The following is a 13,421-nucleotide window of genomic DNA, read 5'->3' as shown; positions in this document are numbered from 1 at the left end:
GACGGGTCAGTCCTCTCTTTGGAATACGCGGGGTTTGAGCATCCCAAGACTGTTGAGTTCACCCTTTAATGCACACCTGCGATGCCATCAGAAAGCCTCTCTCCGCTCCTGCGGCTAACGGTGACTCTCACTTTTGCTGGCATATTTCTTATCTTTCTTTATCCTTTTACCATCTCTAGATGGGTCTGTAAACATAATCATTTTGTTCTACTTGGTTTGCTTGGTTTGTTTTTTTTTTTTCTGGCCGTGCCCCTTGGCATGTGAGATCTCCGTTCCCCGACCAGGGATCAATGCCCCTGCATTGGAAGTGTGGAGTCTTAACCACTGGACCACCAGGGAAGTCCCTGCTTGGTCTTTATTTCCCAGTTTTAGTGAAACAGTTTATAGACAATAATAGTCACTCACTTGATAGCAACATTATTCATTATAGCCCAAAAGTAAAAACAACCAAAATGTCCATCAACTCCTGAAGGGATGAACAAAATACAGCGGGTCCTTAAAATGGCATATTATTCATTCATAAAAAGGAGCGAAATTCTATAGCCAAATGTGGGCGTCTGGCTGCTTACACCCCAAAAGCTAAGAGGCAAAGTTTGCGGAAAGGAAAGTCGGCGTTATTTTGGATGCTGGTAACTGGGGGCAGGGAGGGTGGACTTCTGTTCAAAGGCCGGCCCCCACCACCACCCGCTCCACCACACCCTGACAATCAGTGGGAAAGAGGTTTCATAGACCGAAGGAGGAGGCTACGTGTAGAAATGTCACAGACAGCTGACAGTCATCTTGAAATTGGTCATGTGGTGACATGATGAGCATCATCCTGATTGTTTTAAATACAGTTAATCTTCAGTTCCAGGGTCAGTTTTTCCCATTTCATGAGGCCAATTCTCAGAATTGTAGCAGCTCATGTCCTGGCTACCATCTGGTCATCATTTAGTTAATTTCTTCAACCCAGTGGAGATTTCAATATCTACAAGCCAGCTCACAAGACATGGCTCAGAATATTATCTATTACATAGCCCTTGAAGAGGAACTAAAGGTCCTTGACTCTGCTTACTGACTCAATTGTTATTTTTTCATCCTGTTGAACCGGTTTTCTTTCCTTCTGCATTTTCTCCCTTCTCTGATTAAATTAATCCTTTGACTAAAGTTTTTCCACAGACAAAAGGCAAGCAGAAGACACGGTGGGGAAGAACCATGTGATCCTGCTCTGTTTCAATACTGTACATGCTAAAACATATGCCAACCTTGGAAACATTATGCTGAGTGAAAGAAGCTGAATACATGGACCACTAACAATTCCATGCATATGAAATGTCCAGAACAGGCAAATCCAGAGAGACAAAAAGTAGATTAGGAGTTGCCTAGTGGGAGGAGGCTTCCCTTGTGGCTCAGACGGTAAAGAACCTGCCTGCAATGCAGAAGACCCAGGTTCAATCCCTGGATCGGGAGGATCCGCTGGAGGAGGGCACGGCTACCCACTCCAGTATTCTTGCCTGGAGAATTCCATGGACAGAGGATCCTGGTGGGCTGCAGTCCATGGGATCCCAAAGAGTCAGACACAACTGAGTGACTAACTTCACGCACACACACACACGCACAGTGGGGGGAAGTTTGGGAGGAAATGGGCAGTGACTGCTAACGGGTATATGGTTTTCTTTGTGGTGATGACAACATTCTGATATTGATTGTGTTGCTGGATCGGCAACTAAATCCTAAAAAGCAACCATTGATCTGCTTCTGTTACCAATCCAAACTTGGGTCTGCTTGCCCATGTGCCGTAAAGCCAATCTTCTGACACTGGGTTGTGGTGAAGGAAAGCACAGCATTTACTGCAGGCACCAAGCAAGGAGTCCAGGCAGCTGGTGCTTAAAAGACCCAAACTTCCCCGTGGCTTTTAGGGGAAGATTTTTCAAGATGGGAGCAGAAGGGTGGTTGTAGGGTGTGTAATCAGCTCTTGGACATTCTTCTGATTGGTTGGTGGTAAGGTAACATCATCAGCCTTCTGGTTCCAACCAGTCTGGGGTCTGCAAACTTGTGGGCAGCATATAATTAACGTCTTTCACCTGGTGGGGGTTTCAGTATCTGCAAAACGGCTCGAAGGATGACTCAGAATATTATATACAGCCCTTGAGGAGGAACTAAAAGTCTTTGACCTAAAACAAATTATTTGTTTTGTTTTTTGGCTATACTAGACATTTGTTGCTGTGCGTGGGCTTTCTCTAGTTGTGAGTGGGGGCTATTCTTCATTGCGGTGGGCAGGCTTTTTGTTGCAGAGCATGGTCTCGGGCTTCAGTAGTGGAAGCACGTGGCCTCAGTTGTTGTGGCGGATGGGGCTAGTTGCCCCGTGGCATGTGGGATCCTCTCGGCCCAGGGATGGAGCCTGTGTCCTCTGCATTGGCAGGTGGATTCTTAACTACACGACCACCAGGGAAGTCCAACAATTGCTGACAATGAGCACTTGCTGTATGCCAGCATCGTTCCCAGCACTTTACACAAGTTAACTTGGTTATTCCTCACACCAACCCCACAAAGTCCTTCATTCCCATTTTATGGATGAAGAAACTGAAGCACTGAGAGTTTGCATGGCTCGCTCCAGGCCATGAAGTTAGTGATGGAGAGATAAGTCCACTCAGGTGGATTTGACCCCAGAGATGAGACTCTCAACCACCGTGGCACCTGCTGCTGTGTCAGCCCACTCCTGGGTGTGTTTCCCAGAGAAATTCTCCCATGGGTCCCTAAGGGGCTGTGCTTGATGATGACGATGAGGGAGAGGAGGCTGCGTGATGGGGATGGAGAGGAGGAGGGTGAGGATGACGGTCTGGGGTGGTTGGTGGAGCTGGGAGCTGGGGGGTGGCCGCCACCGGTGCAACAGAAGGAAGAAATAAGGTGAAGGTAGACTAGAAGTCCGCGTTGGAAGCAGCCAACTAGATATGTGGCAACAGAGGGGGTGGGAAAAAGACAGCGAGGAAGGGGTAAGGTGGAAAGAGAAGAGGGAGAATTTATTTTTTTTAAAGGAATTCCTTGGTGGTCCTGTGGTTAGGACTCTGGGCTTTCAAGGCCAAGGGAGTGGGTCTAATCCCTGATTAGGCAACTATGATCCCACAAGCTGCACCCCCAGAAGAAAAGAAAGAAGAGAGAGAAATACACACAGGTGTATATCCTTCTCCAGTCTACCCAATGAATATGAATGGACCCTTCTAGGGAATATGTCTATAAGTTAAATTAGTAATTTGGGTAGTTTGTCAAACATTGGGCTTCCTTGGTGGCTCAGACGGTAAAGAATCTTCCTGCAATGCAGGAGATCCGGGTTTGATCCCTGGGTTGAGAAGATTCCCTGGAGAAGGGAATGGTTACCCCAAATATATTCTTGGTCTTTTTCATGCTTCCACTGAGATCATGGAAAGGCAGCATGGTAGGAGACGCCCCCATCTGACCTCATCCTCCCCCCAGCTCTCCCATAGGTCCAGCCCTCATTTTTCCTGCCCCTTGGGGGGAGGCCCAGCACTCTCTTCAGGGGCAGGAAGGAGCGGCTGAAACTGTTGGGGGAGGTACACTGACTGAAACCATCCACGCTGGGCAGGCACCATAGTAACCATCTGGTGAGTTATTTTATGGCAGGCGGTTCGGGTAAGGAACACGGAACTAATAAACCACCGCCGACCAGAAGAGTTCAGGAGAGGTCAGAAGGAAACCTCATGTGTACTACCTCCTGCCAGAATCCTTCTTGCTGACATCCATCTTGGCTGAGCAATGCGTGATCCATCAGGAAGGACTATGAGTCGGAATTATCAGCCAAAGATAACCCAGAGACTGCGAGTCATGTGGCAGAGCACTTCTCACCCTTTCCAATAAAATCTCTTGCTTTGTCAACACAAACTGTCCGTGTGTTTCCTTGGACAATTCATTTCTCAGTGTTAGACAAGAGCCCACTCTCGAGCCCTGGAAGGGGTCCCCCTTCCTGCAACAAAACTTCTGGAGAAGGGCTGGGGGACAGGCAGAGGAGAAGACAGGACCCAAGCCCGTCCCTCAGGTTCTGGATTCACACCTGCACACCCCACCCATTCCTAGGTCTGTCTGTCCCATCTCCATCTTCCAGTTCCTTAGCTAGCTGCCCCTAGCCTCGGCTCCTCTCTGGGACTGCACATAGGGCCCGCAGGCTCTCAGCCCAATGCTGCCCTCCTCTGGACGTAGGAGAGATGGGGACAGACTGAGGAGGACACAGGGGCAGGCAGAGGTGGGAACAGAGGCACAGAAGTGTCAGAAGGGAAACAGAAACAGAGGAAGACCCCTTCCCCAGGGCTGACTGTATCCCTTTCCCAGCAACATTCAGCCCGACATAAAGGATCCTGCAAGACCCAGCCGCCACCCACCTCTCTAGTCCCAGATTCTGCCATAGCACAGACATCTACTTTTTATTCCAGGAACCCTGACCTCACACAGTTCCCCACGTAACAGCACTCTTCACACCCTCAAGGCTTTGTGTGTTCTTCCTCAACAAGGATGCTGTCTTCCAAGGGATTCCTGACTCTCCTCCTTAATCCTTTGAGTCTTAGCAAAAAATGTTTCCTCTGACCACCCTGTCCCATTCCCCTGTAAATTCTGGTACTTTCTAGGATTCATGCCCCTCCTATCCCACTGCCATGAAAATATTTATCACTCTGCATTGGGACTCTTTTCAAATGTCTGAGCTTCACCGGAGCAGAGATCGAGGCTCTTTGATTTTTCAACCCTGAGGCACAGGCTGTGAATTTATGAATCTAATCTAAAACCCTACTCCAACACCTCCTGTCTGTGTGACACTGGGCAGGTCACTCCCCTTCTCTGATCTTTAATTATTTCCTCTGGAAAGTGAGGGTGACAAATTCCACCAGATGGGTCTGGAAGACACCAAAGATTCCCTTTCCCTCACGGTAATGAGCATTTGTTCCCTTCCATTTTTATCTTGAATCTTCAACATTCACTGGAGTTTACCCACTTTGAGGCACTAGAATTGTTGATCAGCAACTAGTAATGGTGGTTAATATTTATCAGTGCTTGTCACTTGCCAGGTCTGGTTTGTGGACAGTCTCAGTGAACTCTCTCAGGCACACTGGGCTGTAGGAATGAATAAAGAAACTTACATGACAGTGACAAGGGAAGTCACGGCTCTAGGCACTGTAACACATAACCAATCCGCAGCATATTCTCACTTGTAGTGGACACCATTGTTGGCATGCCCAGGTCCCCTCACATTCTTCTTACCAGTTCTGTGCACCCAACACTCAGCTTCTGAGTGTTTCATGCATTAATCATGCCTTTTATTTTCTATATTTCTGGAGCTTTGACATCTGGGGCTTTGCTGATGGAGGGACTGCCCTCCCAGGGCTGGCCAATTCCTAGAGGTAAGAAAGGACTCACACCTAAGCCTGCCCTTCACATGCAAACCAACCAACCCAGAGCCTGTACCTCAAACCACTTCCTGTATGGACTTCTATATTTCAGGTCACTATTCACTTGCCCCTCCAAGGCCAAGTTCCAGGTAGCTGGGGACAACTCTTACACCCCAGAGCCTGCTGACATTATTCAAAGTAGACAATCCTGAGCTTACAGATCCTTGGCGCATCTGTTATTTCCTAAGGAAACCACAATAAAGACTCTCGGGTCCAAGTTTCTCCTCTTCCTCTCTACGTCCTGACCCTGGTGCTTCTCCATATAGCCCTGCATAGCTTGGCAATGCCCCCTGCCTTTGGGACCTGTGAAAATAACAATTGTCTCCTGATCTATTGGCTTCACTATACCTGAATAATTATAAAATCTATATTTTAAAACAGCTTGCTGCTAAGAACTTACCCTGCAACTTTGTTTCCAGGACTGCTGTTGGGCTCAAGGTGCCTGGGAGTTTATTTCTTGCCCCCTTCTTGTGACCTGCGGCCCACGATTGCCTTAGAGGCATATGGTAGCAAGTCTCCAAAGATAGCCCCCAATGACCATGCCCCTGAAATTCATACATTTGTGTAGTATTCTCTCATCTTCAGCCTGGCCTGCCCCCGACTTACATTAAGGAGTAGAATGTGGTGGAAGCGACACTGTGCCAGTTCCAAGCTGAGTCTTTAAAAAATCGGAAGTTTCTGCTTCCTTCCCTGAGGAATGCTCACTTTGGAGAGCATTCTTTGGTGTCTTCCAAAAGACAAGGGGCAAGTGAATAGTGACCTGAAATATAGAAGTCCATACAGGAAGTGGTTTGAGGTACAGGCTCTGGGTTGGTTGGTTTGCATGTGAAGGGCAGGCTTAGGTGTGAGTCCTTTCTTACCTCTAGGAATTGGCCAGCCCTGGGAGGGCAGTCCCTCCATCAGCAAAGCCCCAGATGTCAAAGCTCCAGAAATATAGAAAGACACCAAAGAGCTACCAAGTAAGGGGTCCAGCTACCTGTTGGAGAAAGAAACCACATGGAGGGGGATAGCAATGAGACTACGTAGAGAATGTGAGAAGTCCAGACATCCCACAGTCCAGCAGAGTCATGCCTCCTGGCCATCCCTACCAAGGGGCCAGATGCATCTGAGTGCGCCATCTCGGATGTTATAGCCCCACTGGGCCCTAAGATAACTGTGGCTTCAGTTGATGCTGTATGGTGCCAAAGAACCATGTCACTAAGCCCAGTCACTCCATGGAATTGTGAACAATTACAGGCTAGACCCAAGTAGCGCGAGTGGTAAAGAACCCAGCTGCCAATGCAGGAGACATAAGAGAAGCAGTTTCCATCCCTGGGTCAGGAAGATCCCCTGGAGAAGCAAATGACAGCCCCACTCTAGTATTCTTGCCTGGAAAACCCCTTGGACAGAGGAACCTGGTGGACTACAGGCCATGGAGTTGCAAAGAGTTGGACAAGACTGAAGAGACTTAACACACGTGGAATTGAGAACAATCTAAATCTTGGGGTGGTTTGTTATTCAGCAATAATAAACCCAAGCAGGAATTTCCATTTGCCTCAGAGGCCCGGTTCCCTTTGCTTCAAGGTGGGAACAACTCTACAACTTGATTTATCCTCCAGAGCTCCCCACAGTATCAGGCTGAGGTTGGGACTTCACCTGACATCTCACCCTTGCTAGTCTTCTTCCCCCTCCCTGTTCTGTTTCGTCTATTCCTTTATTGTTTTCTCCTGGGAGCATGTCTTTACTAAATCATGGACACAAGGATCTTGTCTCAGATTCTGCTTCTAAGAGAATCTGACCTCAGATTCATGACACATCTGATTTTTCTCATCTCCAGTCAGAAGCCAAGGGTCTGGCAGACTATTCTCTCTCCCCACTCATCCCGGTATCCCTGTTGCATCCAAAAAAGCAGAGACCACCTTCCAGGCTCCCCAGCAACAGGCAGCCATCTAGTCGGTGAGATGTGGGGGTGATAGCGTGGAACAAAAACATCCATGAGGTCTCTGAAGGAAGCATCAAGCAGCTTGTTTGTCCTGGTCAGCAGCAAATGAAACCTCTTTGCTCCCAACAACACGAGCACAGAGGGGATCATATGGAGGTGAGGCAGAAAATTAGGAGGCTGGCATGTCAGCAACAGTGCTGGGGCCAGGTGGAGATGAGAGTTATCTCTGATTTTGTGTCTGTGGTGGGAGGGGCTCTGCAGGTTGTTCCAACCGCCTCTGCCCACCCCGCCACACACACACACAGAGCCTATCTCTGTGACCTCTCCATCCCACCATTTCGCAGTCCCTGGAAACCCCAAAATCCATCACCATGGATCCTCCAGCAGGTCCCACAGCCTGATGCCACTGGAATCAGATAAGTCAGCAGAGAAAATGCTGGGGGCTGGGGGGCCACAGCCCAGCGGGGGACCCCCACTCAGAGCCTCCAGCCAATCCAAGGAGTCCATTGGGCCCCTGGGAGAGGGGGACGGGGAATTCGTGGCAGACGGAAGTGAGGAAGAGAAGACAGAAGAGAGGCCTTCAGAGTCCGGGGAGGGGGACAGCACGTCGAAGGAGCCGGGGAAATCCAAGGGGATGGCGGGCAGCGGGTCTGCAGGAGAAGAAAGGTAGCGTGAGCTTAGGAAGGCAGAGGTCCGGACCCTAGTCCCCTATTTGTCCTTTCCAGGAGTCTAGGTCCCCAGACCACTCCTCCCTAAGACCCAGGAATCCAGAACCTTGGACCCCGTCCCCCTTTTCCTCAAATCTAGGAGTTCGGCTCTTACCCTCGGGCTCCACCTGATCCTCCAGGATGTCATCAATGCCCCGGTTCGGAAGCAGCTGCGGACAGGGAGCAGCAGCGTGAACCTGGGACTCCAGCCTGATCCTGTCTGAGACCCTAGGCCCGCTCTCTCTCACCTGCGCTCTGCGGATCGCTTCCTGCAGCTCCTCCTCCAGGGTCAGGCCTGTTGAGGCCGGTGCTGAGGAAGGGACCGGCACTGGAGCTGGAGTTGGAGCCTGAGCCGTCGTCGCAACCGGAACCGGAGACGAAGCCGAAGCAGTCACCAGGGTTTCCGCGGCACGTGGAGGAGGCGGCGAATGAGATGTTGGACTCAGCTTGAACTGGAAGGGTAGTTTCTATAAGCCGCGCCCACTGGGGGGTCAACCCCACCCACTAGCCATCTGTGGTTCCACCCCCTGGCCTGCGTCCCGCCCTTCACTCATTGACCCCGCCCTTTATACCACGCCCCTTTCTTTCGTTGGCTTCCCTTCTCCTAAGATCCTCCCCCTTTGCTCTTAACCACGCCCCCACACTTTATTGGCTGTTCTTTTCTTGGCTTGCCGTCCATCGCGCTTTGGCTTCTCTTCATTGGTCCACGCACGCAGCCCCGCCCTCACCGAGCACGCACTCCGGGCGGCTCCCAAAGCCTTGGGCCTGAAGCGAGGCCAGGGGGCGGCCGCCGCACTGTCCTCGCGCCGAGCCTTCGGCCGTTCGCGGAGCAGGGCAGTGCCGCGCATGCGCTCCAGAAGCATTGACTTGGTCCCCGACACCGGGAGGCCCCGCAGCCGCAGCTGCTGTCGGAGCTCTGAGACCTAGGGTGGGAGGAGGGGAGAGGACGGACGTGCTAGGCGGGCTCTGGGGCGCAGGTGGGGGTTTGCGAGGGCTGGACATTTGGAACCCGAGAGAGGACGAACTGGGGACCCGGATCTCCAACGGAGCAAAGGTTGTAGGGTTAGACTTAACCTCGAAACTCCCCAAACTCACCGTCAGCTCCTCCAGTTTGAGGGTCTGAAGTTCCAACTTATGTGGCAGGGGCGAGGGGCTGGGGACTCCTGGTGGGGAGGGAGTGAGGGGTGTGGGCTTCATCCTGGCGATAGTTTCGAGGGGGAAACAGAGGTTAGAAGGAGCAGAGAGAGAAGGCATTCTGGAGTCCTCAAAGACATGGATTCATGAAGATGCGGGAAAGTGAGGGACCCGAGTTATGCGGCTCTGAGCGAGCAAGCACGGGAGGCTAGTTCCCATGCATGGGAGAAGAGGAACTGAGGGGAGAGGGGTCAGACTCTTGGGTAGGAGGTCAGGATTCCTGGGAACTGAAGGAAGAGGGGGCTGAGGACCTGAACTCTTGAGTCCTGGAGGAGGAGGGAGCTGGGGGCCTGAACTTCCTGGAGAACAAAATGGGGGTCATACCTAGGAGGTGGCTGCTGTGAGGTTGTCCCTTCCCACAGAGGCGGTCCAGGGGGATCCAAGGACGACCCTTCAACCTGGGGGTCTGCCCTGCACCCTTGTCTTGGCTCTGGGGGTATGTACTGGTGGTATGTCAAGTTCCCCTTGGGCTTGGACTCACTCCAGTGTTGGGAGGTCTTGGGAGACTCCTGAAAAAGCAGATATGATGTCATATACTCCGTTCCTGCTCTCCTGTCTCAGAACCCCATGCAAAGTATGGGGTCGGCTTGTTACCATCGGAGAGAAGCAAAATGGGCAGCAGTAAGGAAGACCAAGGCTAGACTCTCAGGAGGACTTCCCTTCACTTTGATAGAGACTCACCTTCTTCAGGGACCTCCAAGGGCAGGGTTTCAGCTCAGGAAGAAGGACTTCAGGGTTGAAGAGGAAAGGGGCTGGGCCCAATGGGGAGGCAGGGGCCACAGCCAGAGCCGGATCTGCAGTTGAGATCCATGGATCAGGATCCAAGACTGGAGAGGCAGCAAAGGACTCTGAGAGGACTGCAGGCAGCAAGCCAGGGAGGGAGAAACAAGGCTGTGTGGGAAGGAGGGCCCTGGAGGCCCCAGCCCCCAAGTGCAGAAGGACAGATGTGGGGAGTGAAAACCAAGTGGTGGGAGCTAAGTGCCAGGATTCCTGGATCTAAGGGCAGAAGTGCAAGGGACCCAGACTTTTACATTCTCAAAAAAGGCAGGAATCTCAGCCATCAAGGGGTGTGGTAACAGGATCCCAGATTTCTGAGGTTTTGCTGGGAGAAGGGTGGAGCCAGCACTCTGGGTTCTTGGGGAGAGAGAGAAGCTGAAAGACACATCCTGAGATTTGCATATGTGCCAAGTGTGGAGTCTGGGATGCCTATATTTTCCCAAGAAACAGGATCTGGATTCCTGCATTTCACTGGAGTGGGAAAAGCCCAAGGGCAGGAAGAGAAGCTCCTAGCCGGTGGGGCAGCTGGGAATCTGTACCCGTGGGTTCTGGGGAAGGACAGAAGGGGACCACAGTGAACCCTGGGGCACAGAGACTGGGCTCAGGAGCCAAAGCAAGATGTGTGGCAGCTGCCCCCCAGGGTGCCCTAAGGGAAGTGGGGCCACCATTCCCTCCCTTTCAGAGCCCACACTTACTCGGGTCCTGATACCGTCTGTGGATCCGAAGCTGAAGGACTGTGGAAGGAGTGGGAGGAGAGAGGCGGGAAGGGAGTGTCCAAGAGCCTGGCCTGGCAGGCGAGTGTGAGCTGCAGTTGTTGGCGGGACACGTGTGTCCAGCCCCCTTACACACCCCGTGCAGGCGGGTGGGCAGGCAGCCTGCTCCCTTCCCGGGCCTCCTGCCTGCTCCCTGCCAGCACGGCAGCGAAGGCCAGAGCTGTTCTGGGGCGGGGCGCCAGCCAGAGTGCAGGCGGGAGGCAGCCTGCCCCCCGACCTGCCCCCTTCGCAAGCCTGCGCCCACCCTAGCCTCTGCCCAACTGCCATCTTAGTGTCTGCACTTCATTGCCTCCTTTTATCTGCGCATCCCGCTTTGCACACACCCACCCCCTACTTCTCAGCCTCCCTTCAGTCACCCCTTTTGCACACCAACCTCTAAGCATGTATTTCCCTGGGCTCTAGTCTTGCACTTACACCACTTTTATACACAGTGTTCTTTGCTACTCTTCACCCTTGCCTCACCATCTTGGCACACACCCAGCCACATTAACACACTTGGTTGTCCACTAGGGATTTCACCCCCAGTTTTGGAGCCAGGATCTCTTTTTGCATGTTTCTTTGTGCACATGTACTCTTGCACACTCCTTGCTCTCCGGTTCCTAGTGTCTTTGCACCCACCCAACCACAGAAGCAGACTCGTCTGCACTCTCAAGCATGCTCTGTCTACTCCGGACTTGGCCTCCAGGTATACACCCGCTTGCACACTTTCCACCTGTGCTGGGACCTGAAATACCACCTTTGACACTTTCAAGGCTAGAGAGCTCACTGTCCCCTCGCCCGTAGTTCCACTCTGAAGTCCCCACTGTGGACACTCTTCTGCTTTGAGCACTTGTCACTTTAAGCCCCTGTTCCTTTGCAGTCCTAGGTCCTCTGCACATCCACCCCTGGCTGCCCACTCCCCACTCTTCACGTGAGCATTGCATCAGCTATTTGCACACTCACTGTCAACCAGAACTCCACCCCTTTGCTGGGGCCTTCTTTCTACACAAATAATGTTTTGCATGGAAAACACATGCCTCTTGGGGATCACCTCCCCACATCGCCCCGCGGTGCACACTCCCAGGTTGAGAGTATATTCACAGGACCAGGAGGATCCCGTCCCGACGTGCACAGAAAGAAATCTCTCACCAGATCGGAACTTGGACCGAATGATTTGGGAGCGCTGGGAGGAAGCCGCCAGGGTCATTGCCAAGGTTGGGATGGGGACCTGGACTGGAAGGGGGGAGGGGGTAAGGCAGGGTCAGAGTGGAGGTCAGGAGGCGTCCCCTGCGTGTGAACGCAGCAGGGAAAGGGCCTGAGGAACCTAGAGACAGGAGCGGCCTCGGGCCATAACTTCTGGATCCTGGGGGTAGAGGGGACTGGGGGCCCAGACTCCTGGGTGTGAGAGAGGACACGCCGAGGGCCCCAATTCCTGGAGCCTAGGGGAAGAAGCACCTGAGGCCTGGGACTCCTGGGTCCTAAGAAGGAAGGCACTGGTGGCCTGGACTCCGGGTCTATGAAAGGAGATGGAGGGAAAGGGGGAAGAAGGGCAGGAACTCTAAGGGGTCTAGAATCCAATAGCCTTTATCAAGAGGGGAAGCGAGGATCCGACAGGTCCCTAGGGAGTGGAAGGGTCTCTGACACTTGAATTTGAGAAGGGTGCGGGGCCGTGGGTGGGCGTCATCCATCACGGTTTGTGGGGAAGGGACAGGGATCACAGAGGTGACAGGAGAGTTAAGGCGGATTCCCCTCCCAGCCCCTATCCCAGGGGCTTCTCACCAGGTGGACTCTGCGCAGCGGTGCTCTGGAGTGGGTCGAGTCCGGTGGTCAAGGCTGGAGGCCGCAGGCTCCGCCCTACTGGCCTGGGACCGCCTCGGACCCCACCCTTTTGGGGGCGTGTCGGGAGCGGGGCCGGGTAGACAGGAGCCCCTCTTGGCATCCTGAGAACGGAGGGAGCACGGGCTGGGAGCGGCTGGGGCGGGGCGGACCTCGGGGTTCCCAGCTCGCTCCTCCTCCGCGTCCTGGGGCTGCGGGGTCGGACTGGGCAGCGGCGGGCAGACTGACAGAGGCAGGTGCCGAGAGAGGAGCTCGGGGTGAGCAGCAGCGGCAGGTGGTCTTGCCCCGGCCCTGCAGACAGGTGCCACCTGTCGCTTACTTTTTCCCTGACGCAGCAGCAGGAGTCGGATTCGGGGCGGGGGGGAGTGGGGGAAGTTCAAACTGGAGCCCCAACCTCCTGGGTCTGAGGGAGGAGGGGATTGGAGAGCTAAATTCCTGGGTTTGAAGAAAAAGAGGCAGAAAGAAGCTTGAACTCCTGGGCCCGAGAGAGGAGTGGGTTAGGGGCCCAGATTTTCGGATGTGAGGGAGGAGGGAGTCAAGAACAGGGACAAGAGTTGTTGAGACTCAGCAGGGTGCCCGACAGGCACAAAGGTCCAGAAGGGGCTTGGGAACCCAGACTCCTGGGTCGGAGGGAAGAGGCTGGAGTATGGGATATGGGGGTCGAAGGGAGCGTTGGCTGTTTCCCACTGGCAGGACTGATCTTTAGCTGAACAAGTTTAGCGCTCCGTCCTGAGGTGTGTGGGAGGTCCCAGCACCTGGATTGGATTACAGGAAAGAGGGCAAGCTGAGGCCGTGGCTATAAATA

General features: G+C 53.1%; 1 protein-coding gene across 8 annotated transcripts in view; it reads right to left on the bottom strand.

Moving 5' to 3' along the window:
- MAMSTR (MEF2 activating motif and SAP domain containing transcriptional regulator) overlaps window positions 1-13,387 on the bottom strand; it is a 26,344-nt gene extending 12,957 nt beyond the window's left edge. For 2 of the 8 annotated variants that reach the window (XR_008683906.2, XM_055411681.2), the window contains exons 1-8: window positions 12,560-13,387; window positions 11,930-12,013; window positions 10,724-10,762; window positions 9,933-10,108; window positions 9,576-9,760; window positions 9,153-9,255; window positions 8,702-8,980; window positions 8,306-8,509 (exon numbers count right to left, since the gene is read on the bottom strand). Coding sequence is in view for 7 of the 8 variants with exons in the window: in XM_055411681.2 (XP_055267656.2) it covers window positions 8,306-8,509; window positions 8,702-8,980; window positions 9,153-9,255; window positions 9,576-9,760; window positions 9,933-10,108; window positions 10,724-10,762; window positions 11,930-12,013; window positions 12,560-12,719 (1,230 nt within the window). In the remaining variant the exon portion in view is untranslated. Of the gene's footprint in view, window positions 1-6,384; window positions 8,001-8,172; window positions 8,228-8,305; window positions 8,510-8,701; window positions 8,981-9,152; window positions 9,256-9,575; window positions 9,761-9,932; window positions 10,109-10,723; window positions 10,763-11,929; window positions 12,014-12,559 lie in introns of those variants that run through there. The other 6 variants (XM_055411674.2, XM_055411678.2, XM_055411676.2 and 3 more) reach the window with 6 other exon arrangements.
- Window positions 13,388-13,421: the final 34 nt, after the last annotated feature.

The sequence above is a fragment of the Moschus berezovskii genome, chromosome 22 (genome assembly GCF_049115385.1).
Source record: "Moschus berezovskii isolate FMDL1 chromosome 22, NW_MosBer_1.0, whole genome shotgun sequence".
Lineage (NCBI taxonomy): Eukaryota > Metazoa > Chordata > Mammalia > Artiodactyla > Moschidae > Moschus > Moschus berezovskii.
The sequence above is the reverse complement of the archived record's forward strand: the minus strand, read 5'-3'. Positions and strand labels throughout refer to the sequence as shown.